Source organism: Propithecus coquereli, unplaced genomic scaffold (assembly GCF_000956105.1).
Source record: "Propithecus coquereli isolate 6110/MARCELLA unplaced genomic scaffold, Pcoq_1.0 Scaffold38, whole genome shotgun sequence".
Lineage (NCBI taxonomy): Eukaryota > Metazoa > Chordata > Mammalia > Primates > Indriidae > Propithecus > Propithecus coquereli.
Genome location: NW_012149507.1, coordinates 4,166,238 through 4,180,210, shown reverse-complemented (window position 1 = coordinate 4,180,210; position 13,973 = coordinate 4,166,238). Strand labels below are relative to the sequence as shown.

Sequence of the window (13,973 nt, the reverse complement as noted above, 5' to 3'; positions counted from 1 at the left end):
TCTCTCAATTCTCACTACAACATAGTGAATTGTATATTTTTAACCTCATTAGGTGAGAAAAATGAAAAAAGGAGTTTAAGAACAAAAGCAGCCTTGCACAATGGTTGAGCTTAAAGTCAACTGTGATCACATTTTCCACCCATGAAGAAACAGCTGAATGAAACCTACCTCTGGCTGAGGCATTTCGACACACCTTGCTTTGTTACCTGAGTTCCAACCACCTGCTGTAGTTCTTCACTTCCCTTTGAAGTGGAAAAAGTTTTGTTCCACTACAAATATCTCTACCCCTAGGACTGGTATATTAAACTTGTTGTAAGGAAACATAAAGATGAAGAAAGTGAATCCAGGTTAGAAATTACATTCACTGCCTCTCGGAAAGATTATCACTGAGCCAGGCTATACCAGTTTAAAACCAGATGGAAGGAAACCAGTTTTCGACAGAAATAGAGCCTATAGAAATTCTCGGAGCAGCATGTTTCCCTTCAAAGGTGAGGCACTTAATAGCACAGTCCATTTCCCACTATGTGTTAGAGGTTGTTTCTCTAATTATATTTGTCATGGAGTTATGACTGAACATTTTCAGTTTCTCACAATTTTCAAGGGTGACTCTGGAAAGATAACTAAGTGATCTATATATGTCCATAAGAGACAAACTTGTATCCTGATGCTTGAGATGATTGGAAAACCAGCAGCATTTGTAACCTTGCATTTGGCCACGTTGGTCAAGCATAAGCCGCCATGGAATAAGATGAAGATGGTGGGATGTTAAGTGTATCTTAAAAGAAGGCACAAAGGCTGAGGTGCCGGACCCCATTCCTAGCATAGAGGGGCAAGCACAGGAATGCTCCATGCTTACCTTGCCCTCCTGGATGGTGACCACGTCGGGGAGACCGCCCAGCACCCGGGCGCGATCTGCAAGCACAGGCACTTTTGGTTAATCACTGCAGCGATGAGGACAACAATTACACCCACAAAAACACCCCGGCGAACTAATTGTCCAATGTAGTTCCCTTCTCTTGACAGTTATTTTATATTGTTTTCAATATGCAAAAGAAGAAATGATCCAGGGATTCTGCATCTTAATCCTTCTTTACTCACATATTGTGTACATTTGGGTGCCTGTATCTGTACCTGAACTACCAGCTAAAATGATAGCTTTGTCATATCAAGACCTGCTCTATACTTTTCACCGCTATTTTCGGCTCTGGCCCTTCTGCAGCTTAGTGGAGCTAAGCTCAAGGAAGCAGAACAGATCTCTATGGACAGTTTCCAAGCTTGGCTTGGCCTCTTTTATGGGTTTCCATATGATGAAAAAAGGTTGCAAATGGGCTGTAGGCTAGAGAGATTTGGAAGCTCATGCAGATGTGAGCTTTCTCTGAGGCCTACCCTAGAGAACTTCCCTTTCTTGTCTCCTGGTAGTTCTTGGTAGTGCTGTGCAGGCCATGTCTGTGGCTGTGAGTATAAAGCCCCCAGTTGACAGGACAAGGCATGGGATGGGCGCTGAGATGCACGGCTGGCGTCCTGCGCCAACCCATGCACCTGGGTACGACTGCCTCAGCCCCTGGGAAGAGCACCTTTCTGTAATTCGCTCAAAGGCATCCTTTCTGGCATGAATACAGTGGCCAATCTTCTTTTCATTTTTAGGCCTGTTTCAATTAATTTGTGACTCTCATTTCTGCAATTTCCTTCTCCACTAAGTCAGGCGGAAGCTTTGCTTTGAGTGGAACTCGACGGCATTCTACTGCTGATTCCATTACAGCACTTGTAGGCCTGACTCGTCATCTGGTTCCCTGCGAGACCTGCTGTGCAATACTGGGCCAGTCACTCCCTGTGTGGGCCTCCGTCTCCAAATCTGCAGAATGGGGGAGGGGTTACTTCAGCCCCGTGGACATTAACTCTGCTCCACAAAGTCCGGAGGATTCCTCTGGGGGGCATGAGAGGAGGTAAGGAAGGGGGCACTGAGTTAGGAAGCCAGGATCCCGTCCCAGCTTCAGCTCTTACCTATCTTAGGTATTGGGGCTGTGTGGAAGACTTTGCTTGAAATGAGTGTTCTGTGGTTTACAAAAGTTTAAAACACACAAAGCTAGAAGATCTCCAAGGTCTTTTCCAGCGCTAAAGAGTTCACAAACTAGAGGATCAGACTCCTTGCCCACAGAAGAGTTCGAAAATCGGAAGATCCGCTTGCAGATGTGGGCTTTGCTCGGTACTAGACCAGAAATGCTCCTTCTTGCTGCGACACCACTCCCCCATCATGCTTCCATGCCCCTGGCACCGGCACCTGCCCCTTTGCCACCAGCAGCAGCCTCACAGACAAAGGGCCTGGGCCAGGAGAAGGAAAGAGGGAGAAAGGAGCACCCGGGGCACAGCGCAGGTTAAAGGTCCAAAGTCCATCCCGAAGGCCCTGGAGCCACTGGCAGGAGGAAGGACTTCATTTCTCACTCCTTCTCCTTCAAACCCAGCTCCAATTGACTGTACCATTTTAATCCATAAAAATTTTTAAATTCTGGCTCCCACACTGAGAGAGAAACTGAATTAGTATTATGGACTTGTCTGTGACTTCTGGGATCCTGTAAGACTGTGTTCTAAAAATCTCTGTGTGTGAAGCAAACAGCTAACAGAAGTGCAGCAGCGAGTTCGTTTCTGGGCACGCAGAATTGATAGTTTGGTGTTTGCTCCCTCAGACTGTGTCTCATTAAATGAGAGGAAGGAAGGCCTTATTCAGCATCTTTTCTCTTACAGGGCTGGTAGGAAAATGCATAGCACTTGTTGGTGATTTACCTGATGTCAAATTTACAATGTTTCTTGATGTTTTCCTTCCTTAATGGCTATATATTTTTCTGGTACAGTGTGCCTGCAAGTGACTAACAACCTTTTGTGTGATTTGCAATGAAGTGATTTCTCAGGATGTCTGGGAGATATCTCAAGACAAGGGCCAGGTCATAGTCTTATAATGTAACCTGAGACCCTCTTTCCATAGACATTCTTTTGCAAAAGACTAAAATGAAAACATATGTAGAACACCTAAGATTTGAAAAACAAAAGAAAGAAAGAAAAGAGAAAACCACTCCACTCTCTTCCAATCTGTAGTCATAATGGCAAAATAAAACTATATTTTGAATCTACACCAGGAGTAAATGTGAAAATTTACTTACTTTTCTCGGCAATGGCAGCTTGTCTGTGGTTGAGAGAAACGAACAAACACACAAACAAAGAAGAATTGGGTTTTAGTGTCACTTCAAAGTAGCTAATCTTGACTGTATTTCATTGCCTCAGAAACAACTTGCTGCTCAAAATAACAGTGGGAAGTGCTGCTTTTACTGCACTGGCTGACATAAAGGACTCTTTCTAACACTCGGATGGGCAAGCAGTACACAGTTTCCAGAGAAATTAGTGCATGGGAGTGGCATTTACTAGGACAAGGGACTTACTTCAACCTCTGGAATTCAGCAAAGGCCTCGTCATATGCTTTAAGAGAAAAAAGAAAAGTTAGAATTTTCTCACCTAGAACGGACAACATGGGGCTGATTAAAATTCGTAACTCGGCTGGTCCGATGGTAGTGGGTTATCAGAACTTATTAACATTAGTGTCACTAAAATTGGTATTCAACCCCCCACTGCTAAATTTGACTGGCTTTAAAAAAAAAAAAAAATTCGTAACTCGAGGTCATGATCAGTCTAGACATGACTAAACTGACTTTGAATAAGACCGTGCCTAAGCGTTCACTCCACAGCTCAATGTACTTAACGAGACAAGCAAATACTTTCTAGGCACAAAATGTGAAATAATAGATTTTAGAAGCTTTCAACTCAGTGAGAGATCTTCAACCCCTCGAACAGAAAGGCAAAAGGTTGCTCCACCAAAGAAAAAAATGGGAACAAAACCCTGTTTCTTTTTTTTCTTTTTCTTTTTTTGAGACAGAGTCTCACTTTGTTGCCCGGGCTAGAGTGAGTGCCGTGGCGTCATCCTAGCTCACAGCAACCTCAAACTCCTGGGCTCAAGTGATCCTCCTGTCTCAGCCTCCCAAGTATCTGGGACTATAGGCATGTGCCACCGCATCTGGCCCAAAAGCCTGTTTCAAACAAAAATTGGTTGTCTAATAAGTATCCTGAGCATCAGAATAGCTTTGTCTTAAATTAAGTTATTGCAGACATCATAGCATCCTAGCTAGACAGTTAAACACCTTTATGTTATGTTGTCTGGTCTATTTGGGCAAAAGAGCACAATGAGTTTCTGTAATCACAGGGTGCTTGCCTGAAGCAGTGTTTCTTATGCCGTGATGGATGTGGGTCGAAAGACAAGTGAGACATGGAAATTAGACTATATAATTCTAAAATAATTTTTTCTTTGTGCCTGCAGAGTGAGCCACTTCGACTGAAGACTTCAGGGTAAATGGCAGGTTCATTCTGAAATCCCTCTTACCTCACCTGTAAGATCCTCTGTGGTTTGGGAATCATAGTATTTTAAGTCTCTAGAGAATACTTATATAATACTTGTCTACACCCTTATTTTACAGATGGAAAAGCAGGTATAAAGCTGGGCTTAAAGTCGCTGGTCCTTTTTTTTTCTCATCTGTAAAATGAGAGGGGTACTGGCCAGGCCAACCCAAGCTGAGCTTCGAGCGCTGCTCTTTGTGCCCCCACCACACGGAGAGGAGATGGGCACGGCTGAGCCAATCTGTGTTTGGGGGCAGTGGTAATGCTGGCAAGACAAGCCACAGCCTTTTGCTTCAGAGGGATTTGAGAGTTGGGTAGTTTAAATAAGCTTTGGTGGGCCAGAGAGTACAAATAAAGTTTTTAAAAAATTTTAAATTTATCCACCCACATATTGCTCCCCTCTTCCTCCTGTGTTTCAAGTGGTCAGACGGGCTGCAGAAGGAATCCCCCATTGCTGTGCACTTGTGACGCAGGCAAGGTGTGGCCTAGACAGCCCCTGTCGCTCAGGAGCAGCCACTCTAACCCTGCAGATCCCGCAGGGGCCCTTCCAGTCACAAAGGGTGGGGGTGGGGATAAGGGCACTCAGCACCAAAAAAACTCCAGGCAGAGTTGAAAGGCTGCTCTCTAAATGATGAGCCTACTCTCTGAGGATGAAAAAAACGAGTTATTGCATATTTAGATTGTATTTTAATATACGAAGAAGTGGAGGAAAAAGTCAGTCTACAGCTTCCTTTAGTTACTTCAATACAATGTGGACTGCTTCATTTTTACAGGAAAGACTAAGATGAAGAGGCTAGCACTGGGAGACGGAGGAACGGCACATTGTTTTTAACTTTTTACTTATAATCGTGCATGTTTTAACTTAAAACATTTTAATTAATAGCTGCACCTCACCTTTTGTCTTTGCTCTTAGATGGAAACCTTTGTCTCTGTCTCTCATTACTCTCTTCTCTTCAGAACCCCTTATTCTCTCAGCAGATGGCCAAGAAATCTGAGGCCATAAGGACCCAACCTCTCCAACTTCCTTCTGTTCACTTGAATATTCATCTCTGCTTATTCACGCCCCGCTGTTTTCTGAAGAACAGGTATCCCTGCTCCTTCCCACAGTCACCTCTGCCCTGGGACTCAAACCTTGCATTCTTCAGAACTGTGATTGTCAACGATTCCCCCTCAACTCGCATCTCAGTCCTTCTAACTCATCTTGTTTCTTGGACTCTATGAACATGCTCAAATATTAGTCACCACAAAACAATCCTTTTTCAGTGCTTGTTCTTGTTTAAGTGACTGTGTCGGCCTGGCCCTCTTTGTAAGCGTTGCCCTGGAAGAGCAGTGCTTCCTTCCGCATGCACTGTCTCCACCTTACTTTTCGCTGATTCTCCACCCACTCAATTCTTGCTTCAACCACCAAGGCTGAAAGAAAATTGTTTTATCACAATCACTGTTAAATATAAAGTTCACAGGAGGCCATTGATTTGCACTGAGCTCCTGCACTAGGCCTCAGCAGAGCAGACCAAACAGGAATGGAGTCTGGCCTCGTGCTAAGTGCCACACAATCAAACTGAACTTTAAAATAGGGCAGTTTTCTAAAAAACGGGAGATTCACAGCAACCAATCAGAAGGGGTCCAGTCAACCTGAGCCAGCATGATAAAGAAGTCCCCTCTGTTTTAATCCCACATAGAAATTAACCTGAAGCACCTTGATGCCAACCAATGTACTTTTTACACTATGCTGTTTCCTTGATCCTGCTCAAGCTACCTTACAAAAACCAATTGTCCTGCCATGTCCAGCAGAGTGCCTTTCTATTACATAGATGAGATACCGCCCAATTCACGACCTGCTAATAAAAGCCAATTAGATTTTTAAACTTAATTTGTTGAAATTTTATTCTTTTTTAAGAATAATTTTTATTCATATACTTTTCTTTTTTTAGAGATGGGGGTCTTGCTAGGTTTCCCAGGCTGCCTCTAACTCCTGAGCTCCAGTGATCCTCCTGCTTTAGCCTCCTGGGTAGCTGAGACCACAGGTACGTGCCACCGTACCTGGTGAAATTTTGTTCTTTGACATCACCAATGTCATATCTCTTTTGACGTCACCAACATAATGACTTCTTTTCACCCTTCATTCTTTTTAAAAAGTCCACTCCTCTATAGTAAGTTTGAGCCTACAGAATTTCTGTTTACCTTGTCCAGAAAGATCCACTGTCTTCTGGTGTCCAGTTTTGCCATCAAAGAGCTCCATCACATATTTTCCTTTGTCATTCGGAGTGGGCTCATTGATTTGTAGCCAGATCTGCTCTCCGGTGACCCCACTCTTAACTCTGTCTGAGTACTTTATAGCAGTCCCACTGTTAAAATCAAAGAAAACATCCTCAGCGTTTGCTTTCATCCAGAGCTGATCTTTACTTTGTCTCTTACTGAAGGTCTTATAAAGTTTTACAGGCTTTCAAAAAATATGGGATCTGCATATGTTATTCTTCTGCTTCAGAGAAATTATGGGCCCTGATGTACAGAACTGGGATTCCAAGGCCCTGGTCTGGTAGTCTGAACATTTATTTTACTCCCCATAGCAGTCTGGGGCCCAGGACAGATTGCAACACCAACACTTCTCAGTGGTATTAATTATCTTTGTGTTTACTTGGGTTTATTTGTAGGACTAAGGGAATATTTAAAGCTAAAAGGTCAAACTACATATTATTTTACTGCATACTTCATACAGATAATCTGTGGCTATAAATTAAATTTTACAAGCTAGTCAAAAACACACTTATGGAGGCTCATCTGTGGCTGACATCTATTGACATATGTTGTTACAAAGCTTTTTAAAACATAGGTAAAAATGCACTTGGTAGTAGAGCCAAGAGTGAATGAATAGCAGAGTTGCTGCCAAAGTGAATGAGGCACATTCTCTGTCCCTGAGTGTGAGTTTTTCAGGATTCTATAGTAGGTCATGAGCAGACTCGTGCATTATATTCTCTACAGGAGAATAAAAGGAAATATAGCCCTTTGTTTTGTGATCTGCTGGTCTAGAAATGCTACTGTTATTGATGAAATAAGAAAAAAGGAGTTAGATGTACTCTCAGTGATGTCACAAGAAACTTTATGAAGAGTTTGTAAAAATGTGAGGAAATAAGAAAAAGAGCAATATATAAAACTATTATAGCAACAATGATGTGTAGAAAAAAAAGGCTGGAAGGAAGTGCTCCAAATTGTTCATATTATGGCTAGTAAAACTACAGATGATATCATATTATGAATTTTTCTAACTTGTAGTATGATACTATAAATGTGTTTTCTAAAACAAGCATGTTTATGTTTGTAGTTGTAACAAACAAAATGAACTTTAGAAAACACAGAACAAATTTTCCACCAAAAAATTTTAGCTTCAAATACATATCTAGCATTTTTCTTATACCACTATATTCTTTAAAGAATGTTTATTATCTAAAAAGATACTAAAAACTAAAATGCCATAAAATATAAGGTAAAGAAACCCATCTGCACCCTACAAATTTAGCCTGAGCAATAGATAGGTCTTAGAGAATTAGACAGAAAGATTGTTCTCTGCTTTGTCATAATAAATATTTGAATTCTTTAATCTCTGGCTAACATGCATAATAGTACCTTACATTTGTAAGTGCTTCAGAAAGAATAGGTATTATTGCTCCTATTTTATATAAGAGAAAACTGAGATTCGGAAAATTAAATGACTTGCCCAATGTCGCAAGGGAAGATAGCAGCAAAGTCAGGACTAAAACCCATTTCAAGGTTTTTTCCCCCATAATGGCACATGTAGACAGCAAAGACAATCCTAGATTCCTGAATCTTATAGGAACATGAATACACAAAAAATTCATGTAGCCGACTAGACCAAATAATGTAAGAAGCCTATGCCTTGCTAGTCTACTAGCAATTTCTTCAAAACACATTTTCAATATTCTAATTTTTTAAACAATTCTTATAGAGAAGATATAAAGCTTTTTTGATTGATGATTCAATGAATTTTACTTCTCTCATTCTTCAGTCTGATATATGAGAATGTCCTAGATGTCACAGAGAAATTCCTAGAATTTGATCTATTTTAACTTACAATTACATTCCTAAAATGTATTATGAAGAAAACAGAACAAAGGAATGAAACCCCAAGCATTCTACACTGAAATTTTACTACTTCTCATTTTTAGAACTAAGGAAATAATAATAGTAATAAAAACACGGTTCTACATAACAATAAAGTCATTTTAAAGAAAACACAAATGACTGCTTTGTGGGACCAGGCTCTAGTTAACTGTTTAATCTAGAGTTTATGCAATGAGAACACGGGGTGGGGGGTCCACGATGAGCTGCTCTGGAAGGAGGCTGTCTGGGCTCAGCCCTCGACTCGTCTCTTCGTTGTGTGATCTTGGGCAAGTCACCTGCCCAAGTCTGAGCTTCCTCATCATGAAAGTGAGGTGTACCTACCACATAGCCTTGTGACTATGAAATAAAATCATATATTTAAAGAGTCTGGAGCAGTGCCCGGCATACTGTGAGTGCCCACTAAAGGTACCGTACAATAAACACTGCTACCTGCATCCTGCTGGAGATACCACGGGGCCTTCTTAGTGGAACTTTTAGGAAAATCTGGTGGTTTGGAATGAGTGTCCACTACACCCTGACACTGGGCTGACAGCGCCTGTGCCCCATCAGATTATCTATGCCAGGCCTCTGTTCTCTTTCAGCTCAGAACCTTTCAAGGAAGCACAGAGGTTACGGACACCAGCAAGAGCGTATATGGTAGGGTTCCATTTAGAAACCTATTTCAGCTCTTGGAATCCCAGAAGTGAACTTGAATGTAATCCCTCTATAACTCCACAAAGGTAGCCTGGGATTAGAACAGATCTTCAGGTTCAATCCAGTTCAAATACATATTCCTCAAAGTCATCTTGAGATCTCTAAAGCCTTCTGAGGGTAGACAAGAAACATGCTAATGTCCAACTATGCCAACTGCTGTAACCACCACCACCAACAATAATCTCGGGCACTCCTCTGGATTAGGCTTCTTTGGTGAATGGACATTAATTTACATGGTGGGAAATTTGGTGCACACTGCTTCATTCTTATTCCAGACCACAGGATGTGTTAACTGCATATGGAAAGAGAAGGCTAAGAATGTGGCTCTGGACACCTGGCAGAACAGAGATAGCCCAGGCATGACTGTCTGGAGGTAAGAGTTAACATTATAGAGATATCCGTTAATTACAATACTTCTTAGATCACAGAGAAAGACGTACTGTAGCCTCATCATGTACAAACTGAGGGAAAGAGCTAGCCTCACAGCAAGGGAATGCCCTGGTGTTTCTGTGCTATGCTCATCAACATCAGACTTGAGAATTAGGAAGACTCCCCTACTTGAGAGGAACAGAAGATTTTTTTCTCATTCCCCACTTCCCCAGCAGAGAAAGAATTTTACACAGCAAGTAAATTCCTATTTACTTACTTGTGGGACCAGTTAACTTTCAAATCATCCAAGTAGTAAGTAACAAAAGAGTACAGCCGGATGCCCTCAGCTGTGCTCTGAATTTTCAGGTCTGTAGCAGACAAAGCTAAAAGAAGAAAACAGCACATTTCATGCACCCGTAAGGCCGTCCTGGCAGGAGACTAATAATGATAATATTGTGGTATGAAAACTTTAACTTACCTATTTTTTTGCATACTTCTGTTATCAGTTCTTTAAAGGCTGTGGGTAGAGGTTCATAGCCAAAATTTTAGCATACAAATGCTCAATGTAAAGTCAAATCTCAAATCGTTAGTTCTCAAAACTTCCCTGTCTGGTGAAGGGAATTGGACAAGTGCTCTTTGAGGAAATAACTTAATTTTTATCAGGTTTTTAAAGATCTCTGCTTATTTTGATATTTTTTCCTCTAATTCTTTACCATATTTACATTCTAGAGAAAGGGCCACAATGAGATTTCCAGGAAGGTTCTTGGCTTTAAGATTCTCTTTCTTAAGTCCCAGGAAGCCTTGGTTTACATTAGAGGATGTTTTCTTATCAGTATCATCAATTCATAATGAATTAACCATCTAGGTCCCCTGGTCTTCCTCAGCCTAACAGTGCTTTTTTGCCGATAAACACATTGAGCCCTGCTCTACCAAGAGCAGGAAGGTGAAATCAGTCAGACTTCTGCTGTTTGTTAGCAATATTGTCAAAAGATCTTGCTAAGGAACAAAGTTGGAAGTTTGGGGGGTCACATGTTGGTTTTAATCATCATGATATATTTGTCCTTAGTAGTTTCTGAAAAATGGAAATTGCTTTCTTGCTTTGCTAACTGTGAGGCTTCGAATTTCCTATATAAATCTTTCTTGCTACCTTTAAGAGTGGACTGTTTTTCATCATGCCTTTCACAGAAGTTTTTGATCCTGGAACATTTTTATAGAGTTGAAATAAAAACGATGATTTAAATTGAAAACAGACCCCTGATGGACTATGGACTGTAAATTCTCTGAGGATCAAAAGTATATTTCTGATTTCTAGGAAGACTAAGGGTGAAGTATTTTTGAATACTTCACCGTTGAAGACAGTAGTTCACTCTGCTGGAATTTTAATTAAAACAAAATCTGTGGACAAAGAATCAGCATGACTTCAATCATCAGCCCAACCTCAATCAGAATTCTGGCAAACTGCATATAGAACACACAAAACAGCCCCCAGCAGTTGGCAGACTAACCTTCATCCACAAGCTTCAGTCTGCTCTTATCTTTTCCTCGGTCATCTTTCAGGATAACTTCATAAATCCCAGCATCTTTCTTGGAAAACTAAGGGGGAATGGATATGCCACATTGCAGCTTATCATAGCCACAGGGTATGGTGTCTGCATTTTGCAGGCTCTTGATTTGTGGAACTGCCATCAAAACACACAGTGAACAAGCATCCAGCCATGCGAGTGATGAACGGTTCAGAGACACTATCCATAATAATTTGACTAGCTAGCAGTTCTGACTTTTTACCTTCTAAGGCTATAACTGATTTGAGGCTTAAAGTCCTTACCTTTTACTCTGCCATCATTTGTTAAAAACTAATGATCCCATATGTCTGAAAGCTGTGCTCTTCTCAACAAAAAGTAGATAAAAATCTATACTTAAAATGAATACTGTGTCTGACTGTCTCTGTACTTTTAGGGAATAATTTATCATGAGGCTTAAGTACAAACAAAGAAGGATCCACTTAACTGCCCATATATGAAAAAAAGTAGCTCAGAACCATCCAGCTGACACTGGTTGGATATCTGACAAATCCATGCACATCTCAAGGTGAGAGAAGCTTTTCTGTTCCTATAGCAGTTGGAATTAAGCCATTATAAATTCCCTGGGCATGAAAGGAATGTCAACTCTAATCTCTGTTTTGGGGAAGAATATAGGGTACAGAGCTAATATATTACATTTCACATTTATAATCACCTACCTCTGTTATAAGCAAGGTACATATACCATCCTTAAAGTCATGCTTCTCATCCACCGATATCTCCCTTTCATCTTTGTACCACACGATATGAGTCTCCTTCTTAATATTTGCCACCTACAAGAAAAACCATAATTACCCTTCTTGAAATACGGAAATTTTGCTCTTATGAAACTAAATAGTTCTAAATGCAGCCAGGCATAGAAGAAAAAGCACAGAACATGGAGTCGGAAGACATAGATTTCTAAAGAAATCAATTGAAAGCTATTTTAATGGAGAAAAGAGTTTAGAATAGACTGGATACTAATGAATACACCTAAATCAATAGCATCTCTACTTCCAGCAGTAAAAACTGACTTTAAAATCATTTGGTAGAAAAGAGAGAATACATACATGCTAACATACACATTTAAAATAGAAATCTCAAAACCAAAGGAAGACAAATCCCATTAGATTAAAATATAGGCTGTCACAAAAACAAATGGCTTTATTAAAGGAACAGAATGGGTAAGTCCCAATCTATATCTAAACATTTTTAAAAAAGATAAAGGAAGCATTGCAAATGTATGTAGAGGGGAGGTATGGTTCAATAAGTTAACTGCTTAGCAATTTTGAGGAGACTCATTTAGATCCTGATCTACACATCATATCATAAATTTCAAATGAACTACACAACTTATATGGTTAAAGGGATTTTGAACTTTATAATGTTTGAATTTTTTACAAAGGAGAATATGTCTTAGCACTCTGGGAGGCTGAGGTAGGAGGATCGCTTGAGCTCAGGAGTTCAAGACCAGCCTGAGCAAGAGTGAGACCCTGTCTCTATTTAAAAAAAGGGGAAAAAAAAGGAGAATATGTTTATGTATTTCTTGTATAATTCAAATTGTATGAAAAAGTAAAGGCTTTATACAAATCCAGAAAATAATCTCAGAGACTCCTCTGAATAATTGGTGAAATATAGAATTCCCCAGAGGAAATAAAATTCCGAAACCAACAGATGAAGAAAATGTTAAGTCTTATTGTTAACAAGAACATTTAAGTTTTAAAATGTGAAAAAATTTCAGCTAATAAATGAACATAGGAGCCAACACTGGTAGCTATAGTGAAACCAGTACGCACAATCATTCTTTATGACCCTGAAAACTGGTTCCCCTGAATTAATAGAAACTGTGTTACTAGGTGACATTGACATATAATAAAAATGGCCCTATTGGAAAGCTGCATCTGGACTGGGAGGGACTAGAAATGGACTGCACAGCTTTGGGCTTTGCTTAGTGCACCGTCTCTTGTAACTTGGACACGCCCCTTGTGGGGATCCTGGAAGCTCTGCTTAGGAAGTTGTTACAAGAAGTACTGGATCCTTGGGCATGAGGATTTTTGGAAGCCACGATGCCTGCTTCCCACACCTGCCCGATGTGGATCTTGTCTCCTTGCACCTGAGCTTCCTTTCATCTGAGGTGGCGAAGGGAACAGCTCCACATGTGGACTCCTGCAGGAGAGGAATGCCCAGCACTGCCTCTCAGGAAAGCCGGGGTTCTCCTACGTTCTCGAGTAGACTAGTGCCAAGTGGGGTCCATGACAGTCTAGCGAGTCTGAATGTTTAGCTGCACATACTCCATGAGCTATAATGTAGTATGTAAACTGCTAAAATTACATGAACTGCTACAATAATGGAACAAAGAGCTATGGGAGGATAGAGGAAGGTTCATTCTACCTGGACTGAGAAGTCACCTTACAGAGGTGACTGGGTGGGGCCTGAGGAAGGATGGTCAGAGAAGCTGAAAGAAGGCTATTCCGGGGATTGGCACAGCATAAACATGTAATGTGTGAATATCCACCACTTTTTCTGGGCTCCCCTTGGTTGCTCAGAATCTGGGTGAGGAAAGCCATCGGCGTAGGACACCAGAGCTCACCTCCCAGAGAGACACAGCTAGCACAGACAAGGAGGGACACGTAGGCTTTTGGGATGGTGATGGATTAGGAGGAGGGGCCACCTAGATGAGAAAGTGAGTGGGGGGCAGCATGGCAGTGGGCAGCCAGGATGACAGAGAGGGGGAGGGTTTTAGCTGCTGCCTGTGGAAGGCTTTTTTTTTTTTTTTTTTTT

At 41.0% G+C, this 13,973-nt stretch overlaps 1 protein-coding gene across 1 annotated transcript in view; it reads right to left on the bottom strand.

Annotated features, from left to right (window-relative positions):
• MYOM1 (myomesin 1) overlaps nt 1–13,973 on the bottom strand; it is a 184,578-nt gene that overhangs the window by 3,263 nt on the left and 167,342 nt on the right. Inside the window, exons 28-35 of the mRNA XM_012652075.1 lie at nt 11,873–11,986; nt 11,139–11,226; nt 10,112–10,150; nt 9,911–10,016; nt 6,616–6,779; nt 3,429–3,465; nt 3,153–3,175; nt 857–912 (exon numbers count right to left, since the gene is read on the bottom strand). Coding sequence (XP_012507529.1) covers nt 857–912; nt 3,153–3,175; nt 3,429–3,465; nt 6,616–6,779; nt 9,911–10,016; nt 10,112–10,150; nt 11,139–11,226; nt 11,873–11,986 — 627 coding nt within the window. The remainder of the gene's footprint in view (nt 1–856; nt 913–3,152; nt 3,176–3,428; nt 3,466–6,615; nt 6,780–9,910; nt 10,017–10,111; nt 10,151–11,138; nt 11,227–11,872; nt 11,987–13,973) is intronic.